We start from the raw sequence: 13956 nt of genomic DNA on the forward strand, positions 1-13956 counted from the left end.
TTCTACTTAACTAAACTGAATATTTTGGGGTCAAAAATATTCAACCCTCCAGCTAAGCGAAAGCTTGACATGGTGGTCTGTGAATCAAATGCAGACTTCTGATTGCTAGGGAGGATTAATTGCTGAGATGATAATAATTTTCTATTAGGCTGAGAAGGTACAACACATGCACAGCCACAATGAATAGATTTACATATCATGGTGAAACTGTATAGTACAACAGGCATCTTATCCAGTCTCATTCAACAAGGTACCAAATGTAGCCTGCAATTCAATTGCACTTATGAGATGAGAGGAAGATTCCAACAGATTATTACCCAGTAACAAGGACTTCCTACTATGTATGGCTTGTTTAATAATATATAAAAGCCCTTAAGTACCTTTCTTTAACTGCAGCACAGAAGGAGGTGGTGTTGCAACTTTCATTGCTAGCCCATAGGCTCCCCGGAAAGAATGACTGTCTCGAACAATGAATGACCCAGGTTCCTTGTCCTTGAGAACAGCAATGGCTGCAAGGAGTTCCAGGAAAGAGAGAGAGAAAAACAGTTCAAGTACAATGCACAGACTCAAAACGTACAGAAGTGCAAATCTATATTTAATACAGGATTAAAGGAAATAAGATGCTTTTCTCTGTCCTAATTGCTGTAAAACAGAATACAGTCAAGCATATTTGGGGGACCCAAGTGGAAACACCTCGTCCAAATTTCACAGATACTTCTTTCAAAGAAGCCTGAAGTACAGATCCCTACCGATTTTTAAACTGAGAAGGGTGCTAAGGTCCCACCAGGATTCCTACAAGCAGTGCAAGAGCAAGTTGATTTCTGTTTAGATTTTGTCAGCTTGTTAGAAGTGTTACAGACTGCATAGCTCTCTGTAATTCCCACGGTAACTAGACAGCACTGTTTTTCACTTCCTATTCAGCTTCAACGGGCAGAACAGATTTGTTTTCATCCACCACCAAGTTTCTGTCTCTGCAAAGCAGTCTCACTCCCTTAGTAGTTTTAAAGCAAAGGAAGGGAGGTAACTGAATATTTTGCTCTTTCACTGTCCAAGCATTGAAATATTTTACATCTATATTCTGGGATCTCTTCTGCAAGTGTGGTGTCCTTCCCCAGGAGGAACCACTTGCAGTTGCTTTGCATGAGTCTGCTGCAGACTTTGAAATCTAGTCGCCCAAAATTTTAAACTTATTTTGAAAACAGACAAAAAGTTAATCTAAAGACTCATCCTAATAAAACCTTTGTACTTTGCTTTCCCACCCCCCCCCACTTTTTAGCAATACTTGTGTTTGCTTCAAGAATTTCTTAGGATCAGAAAGCCTTCAGAGAAACCCTAGAAAAAGCCCAGATTTGATCTGGGACTCCATAATTGTCTGTTTACACAGAACATGGATATTATGCATATGGGGCATGAAGCCATATTTTGCAAGGCCTGAGCAATGATTACATCATAAATACATATATTTTTCCCATAAAAAAGGGCAAGTAACAAAAAAAACCCTGAGAAAATGCAGACATAATTGTTTCTTCTATTAAAGCAAGTAAAGCAAACATATATACACTCTGTTCTATTCATCTGTCAGATGGCAAAAGAAAAAACCTTTTTTCACAACACCATGTATTGAGAGGATGACAATGAATACGTAAAACCTTGCAATTCAGCAGTATTCACATAATACTTCTAAATACACAGAAATAACCTATCACATGAACATTCTATTAAACACAGAAAAAAATAACAAATGCTCCTCCTCCTCAGCAACAGTATCTTAAAACACTTTTCAAAAGGAATTTTACTTCAAAAAGAGGCATATTAAAAGATTGGGAAAATTTTCATCTCATTTGTTTAAGCAGTTAGATTTAAAATTCCTTCATTATCGACTTCCCTCCCTAGACACGCATCAAGTCAGAAATATTTTTCTGTACTTTTAAAGACTCATTTCTCATTATGAGTGGTGAACAGGTAAGAGAAAGCGGATTGGAGTGAAAGGACCACTAAACCATCATCCAAAAATGAATTAATGTTCCGTTTTCTATGATCTTTACTCCACTGAGGGCATATTTACCACTACACAACAACATTCTCACCATCTGAGAACCTAATAACTAGACAGACATAGCAATTCATTGTTTGCCAATAGCTGAAGTTCACAGTGTTTTGCTTTAGTATGAACATCTTTCTCAATGCAGAACTAATTAGTAGTTTTTCCTTTCTGACAAGTCCATTTTAAAAACTGTAGTTTAAGATCCTGCCATAACTCATTAATCACAATTCAATATAGCTTAATATTCAGTATGAACACCAGCACCATCAGACCAATTGCATTTGCAAAGCACCCAGCATGCTTCTTTATGCACTGTTTCAGGGACAAGATGGAAGTTCATAGCATCACAGAATCACAGAATGGCCTGGGTTGGAATGGACCTTAAAGATCACACACTTCCAACACTCTAGCTGTGGACAGGGGCATCTTTCATCAGATCAGAGCCTCATCCAATCCGGCCTTAAACACTTCCATGGATGGGGCATCCACAACTTCTTTGGGCAGCCTGTTCCATTGTCTCTCCACTCTCAGAGTAAAGAATTTTTTTCTAATATCTAATTTAAACCTACTTTCAGTTTGAAACCATTCCCCCTTTTTCTGTCATTACATGTTCTTGTAAAAAGCCCCTCTCCATCTTTCTTGTAGGCTCCTTTCAGGTACTGGAAGGCTGCAATTAGGTCGCTCTGAAATCTTCTCTTTTCCAGGCTGAACAAGCCAAATTCTCTTAGCCTTTCCTCAAAGCAGAGGTGCTCCATCCCTCTAATTAACCTGGTGGCCCTCCTCTGTACTCACTCTGACAGCTCTCTGTTCTTCCTGTACGCTGGATGCAGTACTCAAGGTGCTTGTAAGTATACATTTTCACATAGGTAATAAAAGCTTTCTTCAGCTCATTCAATAATACATCTACATATAAATGTACTGTATCTGCACTGTACATCATAAAGATGTTGTTCCGTGGAAGTGTTATTTCATGACCTTCAAGAAATTATTTACGTCACCTGCAGCTGACAACTGAAATTCAGGCTACAGAAGGACTCGTAGATGAGGATACTTTTGTGATGACTTCTAGCTAATAAATTATTCTGAAGTCATGCCAGAATAGCACACACACTCAAAAGGTTTCTGAGAGCAGACAGTTCTTTGGTATTGCTTCATGCTTATCTGCCATTCCAAAATCTGGAGCTTCTCAGTAAAGGATATTTGCAGCAGCTACCACAGGTAGATCTGAATTACTTCATAGTTCATTCAGTTAGGCTAATAATTTGATTAACTGATTAATCTGATTAACTGGATATTTTTTAACGACTATTTGACTGCCCTCCACACTCAAATTCAGAAGCCTTTCAACCAAAGAAATTAAAGTGAGGTTGTCTATGGCCCTTCTAGGTTTTATATTTCTTTTAAGCATCAGGGATGTATCAAAAAACGAGATTTCATCAACTAGCTTTTCTGTGAATGGATATACCAGAATATATATCAGTTGATATACCTTGTTCTCGTGAAATATTGGGTTTATACCAGAACTTGGATGTGTCCTGAACAAATTTTACGGTCACATGTTTATCAATTGTGTTTTCTGTAAAATAAAAGGGGAAAATGTCAAGATATCTTTTAAATATAAAAGCATTTTTACTTTTCTTTCTAATGTCTAATCACCCTAATTACTCAAAAATCTCATCATTAGGACAATTTAAAGACACTGAGCTGTTTTAGAACCAGAAAATACATAAGATACACTGCACTAAGATTCTGAAAGCATGTTTGAAGCTTCATTTTGCAAAATCTACAAAATATTAAAAACTCTTATAAAACTGTATTAAATACACACTTCTCAACAGGGTCCAGTGAACACACATCTACATTTTTAACTAGTAGTGGCACAAGTCTAAAAGGGGCAGAGAGAAGCCAGCCCTTTTTAAAAGAAATTGGACTCCACGTTACTCACTTGTAGTTTGGCAGTTGAATAGGCAGGCTGCTCTTAGCTGATAATCTAGGAAGTGCAGGAAGAACTCTGCATCCTTGTTTTCTGAATAATACATCCAAAGACAGTGAACTGGCACTACTTACTGCAAACATTCAAGTCCTCTGCGCCATTTTCATTCCACCGCTTTTTTTCCCCTCTATTTTTTTCTTTCTCTCTTCCACTTTTAAAATCTCCTAAATGCTTTTTATAAACTCATATAAAACCTCATGTATTTTGCATTTCTCTGATGCAGAACATACCTGGCACTGGGGAAGGGCTTAACATCTTTGAGAAATCTGGGAGGACGTTTGGGAAGGGAATGCTGATTGTGCTTCCACTGTGAGGGCTAGAGAAGCCACTTGAAGAAGGTGACACGGAGGCAAAGAAACGTTCTCCTTCAGAGGACCTCTTCTTCTCTGGAAGAGGTGGTTGAGCACGTACGTTCCCTCCATGGTGCTGCTGAACTGCACTGTTCTGGTTATTGTGTCCAGAGGTCACTCTAATAAAGTTTTGTGTCAAAAAGCCACTCTCCTCAGCACTTGCCACTGATGAGCTCAGGGTTTTAGGAGAGGTGCTAGCACTGGCTATGCAAGTAGCTTGTGTCTCCTCTCCAGGAGAGCTACTGCCCCTGACAGCCCCACTGAAGCTCAGGAAGGCACGGGTACTGCTACTGATAGCATGTTCTTGCTGTGGTTCTGCTGGTGAATTCTCCAGGTTGCTCAGCGTGACCACTTGCAGTCCTGGAGTTTGGAAATGAGACAAGAGAGAGACATCTTGCATAGCGTTTGAAAATTCAGAGGGCACAAGGTAACCTCCTGGCTGCCTGGTGTTTCCCATTGAAAACTGAGGTGATAGGGAAGCTTTAGGGCTGCTTTCAAGCCAAAGACGTTCTGTTGCAGGAGAGCTGTCAAAAAAATAAAAAGCCAAAAAATGAACATAAAAATAAAACAACAGCCAAGTCATTCCTTTAAAAGGTCACTGTACAACCCATACTTCAGCAATCATTGAAAGCAATGAAACACCACACCCAGGACAATACCTCAGAGTGCTCTTTGAAAATTTGCTAGACCAGATAATGCAGCCGGATCAAGGGATTCCATTCTCACCCTGACATTCATTTCTTCAGTGTAGGTTACTATGTTCTACTTATCTCATCCTCCACCTAACCATGTTGATGAGATAGTTTCTGAGTTTGCACCATAGAACAGTCCATCAAATCAATGACAGTTAAAGATACTTCTCCTTCTCCCTGTTTGAGAGGGTTACTTTTAATATGAATGAGTTTAGTGAAGCTGTTCACAGCATTGCTTCACATACAGTGGTCTTGGTGAGCTAAAGTTCTACCTGGAAAAGAGCAGTAGGAGGCAAGAATTTCTTATGCCAAAGCTGCCATCAAAAGTAGAGGTTTATAGAAGGAACCTGACATGCTCAAATCAGTTCCTACATGCAGAGTGTCTTTTGCTCACAAAAAAAAAAAAAAAAAAAAAAAAAAAAAGAAAAAGAAAAAATGGGCTAAGGAGGTAGCTGTGCACCATCACACAATAAATTAATAACTATTATAAAAACAGAGTTCACAAGGCCCATCTTGCAGACCAGGTTGCTTTTAATACAATTTATATTTAAAAAAAGAGGCAGGTCCAGCTGTTGATTTATTTGACAATGGAATAATTTTGATTTATAGAATTAGAATTAAATATTTCAACAGTAAACATTAGATTTTTCTACTGCGTAGCAATTCTACCTATTCAAGTGAAAAATAAACAAAAATTCCTTCTAAACAAGAGAAACTAAGCTTCTGATGAAATCATCTGATAAAAGTTTGTCTCCTTGCTTCTAAAAATGTATGTCCTTAGACTGTAGCTGGAAAATATTACTAATATAAAATCTAGAGGGAGCAAACTCATCATGAAATGCAAGGGGGAAAAAGCTGACGTAAGATATATATTAAAAAGGAAAGGATATTTAATTAAAAGGGAACTGTGGGCATGGATGCCAGTAGATTTGAACGGCTCAAAGTAGAAGGGCCATAAAGAAACGGAAGGGAAGTAAATGGAAAAAGACATCACTGCAAGAAGAAAAACTCTACAGCTGTAGCTATCTGCTAGATGAAATGAAAAATGACAGAAAAAATACTTTGAAAGAAGGGAACAAAATTTTCTCAATAAAGTCTGAAGCAGGTATGTAAACTTAATAATAACTGCATTGCCTGACAAGCTTTTAATATGTATCCACTTATTTGTTTCATTGCATCCTCTAAAGCAAACAGCAACATACGTTGTTCAGTCTTATGATTCACATTCGTAATCAAAATCAAAACATTCTTTCACAGTCTCAGTACTGATAGAAAATTGAACCAATTATATTGGAAGACAAATAAAAGATAAATAGGTAACAACATACTTGAAGTACTCACTGAGAGTCTGACACACCAACCAAATACTTAATGAGAAAAAGTAATCAAATAGCCAAGAACAACAACAGGATAATTAGCCATAAAGGAATGTTATCGCATAGTGATAGAGAAGGTAACCTCATCAGATTATGCCACCTTGCCTATTAAGTAAATATAGGGCATAACTAATGACTTATGATTATTGCTATGGTGCTCCGAACCTTCAAACAGTAGCCAGGGACTCTTTGTTTGTTTGCTGCTTTTTGGTATTTCTCAGCTTATTCTGTAAGCTCCTTTGGACAAGCACTACTTGGTAAATTTATACTATTCAAGCTCTGGTCCAGAGCCCTACAAGTTTACCACAATACAATTATAAAATAATAAAATTTCTAAACCTGCTGAGCAGTAGAAAGGGAGTCAGCTATACACTACCAAAACAAACCCACTGACATTTTACTGACTAAAAACGCACGGATTGCAGCAAGAAGAGTGCTCCCTTTCTCTCATATTCCAATGTGAAATTTTATGAAACAGTTTTCAGTAAACCATTAGAGATGTTGATTAAGCACACAGAAAAACATATATGAGCTTGTGTTAGCATGTAACATAACTGAGCTATAAAATCCTATTTATTTTTTTCTTCCTCTGTACCTTCAAAGCTAATTGTGTCCCTGACATAATAAATAATATCTGTCCAGCTGGTGGACAACATCTACATTAAATGTCACAACCAAACTCAAAGTCCCTAGACAAATGCTCTGCAATGAAGACGCAATCATAATGTCTTGGCTGGAAACTATAGTTATAAGAACTAAACAAAAAAGTAGGGGAATCTTTTCCTACCTTTCTGCCCCTGGGATAGGACTGTTACTTGAAACAGCACAAGAAGATGCAAAACAGGGCTGAAAGGGGAGATCCATCTGCATGTTGGCCCTCAGCAAAGGATCAGTGCCCACAGTGCTGTCAGACATCACCACAGAGTGGTTAATGGCTTCCATATAACTTTGAGATTCTGTGGCAAAGAAAACAAAGTAAAAGCAAATTTAAAAACAACACGCATTTGAAGAGTTTTTGTTTGTTTGAGCACTAACAAGTTATTTCACAAAATTATGTTGATCACTGAAAACATCCAGCAGGTCAAGTGGCATATGGAATAAAGATTACAGAATTGCAACACAAACTGTTTGATCAGTTCTCCAGTATACATTCCCCAGATGAGAACGGACCCACCTGTTCCAAGATGTTTTGCATTCCACAGTCCACAGTGTTAATCAGGTACATCTAGTCAAGCATCCTGTGTGACTATATACACTATCTGCACTTAAACAGCAGAGTGACAGAAAATTGAGTATCCTGGTTCTGGCCCAGGACAGGGTTAATTTTTGCAGTAGCCAGAAGGAGACATGGCTAGGGCCTGGGGGTTATTCTATACCACCTCAGGTCATTGCCAAGGGTGGGGGGAAGGGAGTCTCTTCCAGGGAGAAGGGGCTCCTTCCAGTCTAATAAGCATGGTGGAAGGAGCAGTGGGATGGCACCAGTTCCAAGTCAAAGGGAGCGGTGAGGGTGGCATGGCTGCAGTTGGGTCAGGTAAAGCTCCCCAGTAAGTATTTTTGCACGTGACTCGTTCTCTCTTTTGTACATTTTTGTTATTAATATTGTTGCTGTTACTGTTCATTTTCTTATCTCATGGCTGTTTCCAGTAAATTTTTTTTATCTAAACCTATGATCTTCACCTTTTCTGACTCTAATTCTCCTCTCCAGCCCACTGCAGAGGGAAGGGGGAGATGGAACGAGTGAGCAGCAGTTTCGAGAATCTCACAACATTCGGGTATTAATTCAGCCTGCCCATTCAGCCCACTTGCTGAATGAGGCAGGGGACCTGGTGCATGATGGCACAGAACACAATGAGGTACTCACAACCTTCTTCATATCAATCAGTCTTTACCAGTAAGACAGGCCTTTGGGAACCTCAAACCCTCGAGACCACAGGAAAAATCTGGATCAAAATGTACCTTCAGTGGAGGAGGACTAAGCAAAGGAGCACTAAAACAAACTGGAAATATTTAAGTCTATTGGAGTCTGATAAGCTGTACGCACAAGAGCTGAGGGAGCTGGCTGATACCACTTCCAGGCCACTCTCAATAATCTTTTAAAGGTCTCAACAATTGGGAGAGATTCCTAAAGACTGGAAGAGAGCAAGCATCACTCATACCTTCAAGAAAGGTATGAAGCATGATCCAGGGAACTGCAGATGTGGCTAGCCTAACCTCAGTCTCCGCAAAGGTGATGGAGCAACTAACCCTGGAAACAAATTCCAAACATATGGAAGAACAGATAATGATTGAGAGTTGACAGGGTGGATTTATGAAGACGAAATCATGCTTATCCACCGAGATAACCTTCTTCAATAAACTGACTGGCTTAGTGGTTAAGGGAAGAGCAGCGGATGTTCTTTATCTTGATTTCAATAAGGCTTTTATCATGGTCTTCCATAGCATGCTCATAAACACTCTGAGAAAGCAAGGGTTAGGTGAGTGGACAGTGAGATCTACTAAAAACTGGCTGAATGTCTAGGCCTAGAGGCTTACAATCAGCTGCACCAAGTCCACTAGAAGGCAAGTCACTAGCATGATACCCCAGGGGCTAACACCAGGACCAATACACTTCAACACCTTCATTAACAACCTGGACGATGGGATAAAGTTTCATCAGCAAGTTTGCAGACAACAGAAAACTCTAAGGAGTGACTTGACAAACCAGATGGTTGAGCTGCCATTTAGAAGTGGGAGAAATGGGCCAAGAGAAATCTTAAGTTCAACAAGGCGAAATCCCAGGCACCAGCACATGTTGGGGACCAGTTGGGTGGAGACAGCTCTATGGAGAAGGACCTGGGGGTCCTCAGGGACAGTAAGCTGACCATGAGTCAGCAATACAACCCCATGGCAAAGGTGATCAACAGTACCCTGGACTGCCTCACGAAGTGTTGCCAGCAGGTCTAGGGAGGTGATCCTTCCTCTCTGCTTAGCATTAATGAGGCCATATATGAAGCTCTGTGCCCATTTATGTACTCCTCTGTACAAGAGAGATAGGGATTTGCTTGAGCAAGTCCAGTGCAAGGTCTCAAAGATGCCTGAACCGTCACTGGGACTGGAACATCTTTTATAGAAGCAGGGGCTGAGAGAGCTGTGACTGTTCAGACTTGAGAAGAGAAGGCTCAGGGGTATATTATCACTGACTGTAAAAACCTGATGGAAAGGAATGAATGCACATGAGCCAGTCTTCTCACTCTTCTGCTCACATGAGGAGAAAAGAACAGAACTGAGGTTGAAAGGCAGTTTAGCTGCACAGAGCAGCGCAAGGTTTAGTTACCTGTTGTGCTCATTTTGGCTGGGATAGCGTTAGCTTTCTTCACAGTGGCAAGTATGGGGCTATGTTTTGGATTTGTGCTAAACAAAGGGTTGATAATACAGAGATGTTTCTGTTATTGCTGAGCAGGGCTTATGCAGACCCAAGGCCTTTTGTGCTTTTTATACTGCCATGCTGGTAAAGAAGTTTGAGGTACATTGTGGTTGGGAGGAGACACGGTTGGGACAAGTGACCCAAACTGACCAGAGAGATATTCCAGACCATACAACATCATGGTCAGCATATAAAGTAGGGGGAAGAAGGATGAAGGGGGCACATCTGGAGCAATGGTATTTGTCCTCCCAAGTTACACATGATGGGGCCCTGCTCTCCTAGGGATGGCTGAATGGCCAACTTCTCCTGGGCCTGCCCAGGGGAAGCAGTGAATTAGTTCTTTGTTTTGCTTTGCTTGTGCGTGCGGCTTTTGCTTTCCCTATTAAACTGTCTTTATATCAACAAATGAGTTTTCTGGCTTTTACCCTTCCAATTCTCTCCCTAGTCCTATGGGTGGGGGAGTGAGTAGTGCTTAGTTGCTGGCTGGGGTCAAACCATGACACCTGTGCAGCTGCAGTTTTCACGTGTGAGTTTGTCCACACCACAGAGACACTAATATAAAGCAACTGTAAACTGTAAATTATTTTCTAATAGCTTGCAAACAGCACCAGAGTAACTGGTTTCTAAACTGATTGGAATCTGAACTACATTCAACTTAATGATACTGGACATAAATACTAAATGATATAGTTAAATAGATGCATTTGGATGAAGAATAATAAGGATGCTATTACTGAAGAGCTTTATATGGCACCAGTTTCATCCTATGCTTTACAGGTGCATTAAATAACCAGTCAAGCTCCAATGAGGATTATATTTTATTATTCTGAATTAGTAAAAAAAAGTCAACACCTATTCACATAAACCCAGGTTCAACAGCACTACTTTCTACAACAGAAAAGGCCATGCACTGATACTACAAATGCCTGAGCATCTGAATAGCTTCTTGCACCTGAACAGTCCCATTGACCTCAACACACATTACTCAACTGGAATCCAATAAGACAATCACAGATGAAACAATATCTAATTACTGTCTCTAGAGTTGATGCACTTTGAAAGACGGGGGGAGGGCAAGAGAAAATAAAAAACAAACAAAACCCCAAACAAACAAAAAAACCCCTGCAAACAACAACAACAAAATACAACAAAAACCCAACCAATCAAAAAAAACCAAACCACAAGAAAATTATTAAACAATTCCATACCTACAAAGAGCTAAGATCACACTAATGCACCTTTTTACACAGAAATCTTTCTAATGTAAAAAGGAGGAAGGCCACTGAAACAAGTCTAAACAAATCTTGCTTTCCCTTCAATTCAGGGCAGAACCTGATAGGAGCATGCAAGGTACTTAAAAGAAATGCCTGAGATAAGAAAATCTGCAAATCAGTGTCCTGACTATAAACCATCTTAATTCCTCACATAGCACACATACTGTACAGAGCAAACATTTAACTGGATGAGGGAAACAGAAAAGTGCAACACTGTCTTTTACTATACGCATGAATTAACTATATCCACAACAGCCATAAAAGTGAACTTCAAGGAAATACTGCAGAAATGTGTTTGGTGTGAAAAAGGTAGAGAAATCTAAATCTCTTTCTTATCTACTAGATCACCTAAATGACATTCATCCTTGTACTGGTGCAAACAGAGTCAGAAAAGCTGGCTGCATAAACCGATGATTTAGGCCATATTTCTACTAATATGAGTGGTGCTTGTTTACACACATATATAATACACAAATATTGACTGTTTATCCAAATATTATAAAAACTGATGTCAAGCTTTGAGCAACGATTTCAAGAAAAATATAAAAAGTCAGTTAGTTTATTGTAGGTTGGTCAAATTGATGCTGTATGTCTGAAGACTACCGGAGTCTCCCCAAACATCCAAGTTTAACTAGGTTAAAAGCAAACAAATGTCCAGAGATCAGCACCTGTAAGACAAAGTATTAAAAGTGCAACTGACATCTCATCTCTGCACATGAACATGCAGAATTATACTGCAGGCTGAGATGACTCCATTACAGTATAAGAGAGCTTAATGCAGGCATATGAATTATGATCACAAGCGTAACTCCATATGCTTGCTTGTTTTCAGTGCCTCTACGTCTGTTCCTCTGATACCAGACTACATAGGGGAGCCTCCGGAATACAGTTACCGAGAGCCTGGGGGCAGGAAGGGGAGTGGTACTCCTTCTGAAATAGCTGAAAATCTTCTCCCACTCTAATGCCATCTCAACTACGTGCGTAAGAGTTAATCTAAAGGATAAAACCACCAAATTTCACTCCTTCTTCCACAGCACTTCCTTGAAGAAATGGACCAAGACTTGTTTCTTCTCTGTTTCAGGCGCTGGACTGTTGCTATTACCTTTAGAGCACACTACACTGCATGAGAGAAGGACCGCTGTAATGCTCACAGACGCAACATTTCTTTTCACCCCCATTTTCACAGGTGTAAAATACTAAACGAAGAGTGGAAGGCCACTGGCAGCCAGGCATGTCATCTGCAGAAAGAATACAAACTCAGTACAACTCTTCCCAGGCTATAAACAAGTATATCTGAAAGGCACTTCCCAAGAAAGCAGCTTTGTTTATATTTCAATTAGAAACAAGCCTGCTGGATATTTCAGCTATGTCCTCTCCATTGTCTGATGCAGAGTCCACACTCAGTGGTCAGCTTTTAACCCTTTATCTCATGGAATCAATAACTCCGCAAACTCGTCACTTCTACAGGATTTCTACATGCATGGTAAGAACTACCCCGGCACGTTTGATGCAAAGCATTGGTGCTGCTTGGTTCAGGCCCCTACCATGCCATTTATAGCTGTGGAAATATTGAGAATGCAAAAGTGCAGCTCCCTGCTTCAAGAAGTGACATGACAAAGCCAAGATCATTCACGTCTGTGTCTCTTCATGCAGCCAGGTCAGACCTACAGTTACTATCACTGCTCATCAACTTTACAGGTAGAACCTGAGAGAGGAACTGGACTCTTTGCACAATATACTATTGAAAAGTGACATTCAGGAACAAAATGAATACTACTGTGCCAACATGCAAGGTAGAAAAATATCCAGCTCACTCTTCTACCCGGCAGCAAACTTATAAGTTGCAGGCCTCTTTCAGTCGTAAGCCAAAACTCCCGGATATGCCTAGGACACAGCTATACTAAGTAACATGTTACAGATTAACCTGTATTTTAATCCACTTAATCTGTTAAAATAAAAAAGTAAAAGGAATTCCACCCAAAAATCTACCAAAAAACCCCAGAGTGGCCTAACCCACACCATGGTCCAGATAAAAGATAGGTAAAAATACTCCTTTTCCTTTCTTGTAACAGCTGAAGGTAAAAAACACCTCATACCTTTGGAGACAATAGTCCAACAATGGCAGGGAAGTGAAAGTAGTCATTCCATTATCATATCTTTTATTTTAGTAGCTTCTCACACATTTCCAACTTCGTAGTCCTTTTTGTGAAAAGATGACATGCATCACATGAGCTTGAAAACTCCAGTCAAGACCCTCAGTTACATCCTTTGGGGAAAGGGAGCTTTAGGGCAGTTTTCCGCTGCCAAAACCCTTGGCTGGACACCCCACAACAACTTCAGGCTAGCCTAAAAACTTAATGGACACAGAAAACCATACTGCTCTAAAGTAACCAAGCCACTGCCTGCCCTAAACAGTAAGCAGAAGGATAAGAAGCTTTGTGCAGTACTTTTAAATTTACCATTCTATTCTCGGTCTATCCTTTGATGACTTCAGCAATGGTGAAAAAATCCAACCTCACTATAAGACTTGCAAGAAGCCACATCAGACACGGCTGTGAAACATTCCTCTTACCAACACACTCAGAGGTCCCTCTGCTTCCACCTCTCACTGTTCACACCAACAGCCAATGAGGCAATTCCTCTACACAGACTTCCTGACAAACTTGTTTACAAAGACAGAACTGAAGGCATCCAGGAACGTAATGGAAGAGGTTTTGTTACCTTCTCTACACAGGAGAAATATTTTTTTGGTTTTGGATGGTCACAGTAGAAGTTTTTTTTTGGTTTTGTATGGTTGCATTCTGCTAAGGATTTCCTCCCTTCA

The 13956-nt window shown here is 39.9% G+C and overlaps 1 protein-coding gene across 25 annotated transcripts in view; it reads right to left on the reverse strand.

Annotated features, from left to right (window-relative positions):
- The window catches only part of TNS3 (tensin 3), a 229485-nt gene that overhangs the window by 23442 nt on the left and 192087 nt on the right, over positions 1–13956 (reverse strand). For all 25 annotated transcript variants that reach the window (XR_004357506.1, XM_032690225.1, XM_032690219.1 and 22 more), the window contains 4 exons: positions 7243–7411; positions 4268–4911; positions 3534–3620; positions 381–509 (listed from right to left, as the gene is read on the reverse strand). Coding sequence is in view for 24 of the 25 variants with exons in the window: in XM_032690225.1 (XP_032546116.1) it covers positions 381–509; positions 3534–3620; positions 4268–4911; positions 7243–7411 (1029 nt within the window). In the remaining variant the exon portion in view is untranslated. The remainder of the gene's footprint in view (positions 1–380; positions 510–3533; positions 3621–4267; positions 4912–7242; positions 7412–13956) is intronic.

This window comes from Chiroxiphia lanceolata, chromosome 1, assembly GCF_009829145.1.
Source record: "Chiroxiphia lanceolata isolate bChiLan1 chromosome 1, bChiLan1.pri, whole genome shotgun sequence".
NCBI classification, from domain to species: Eukaryota; Metazoa; Chordata; class Aves; order Passeriformes; family Pipridae; genus Chiroxiphia; species Chiroxiphia lanceolata.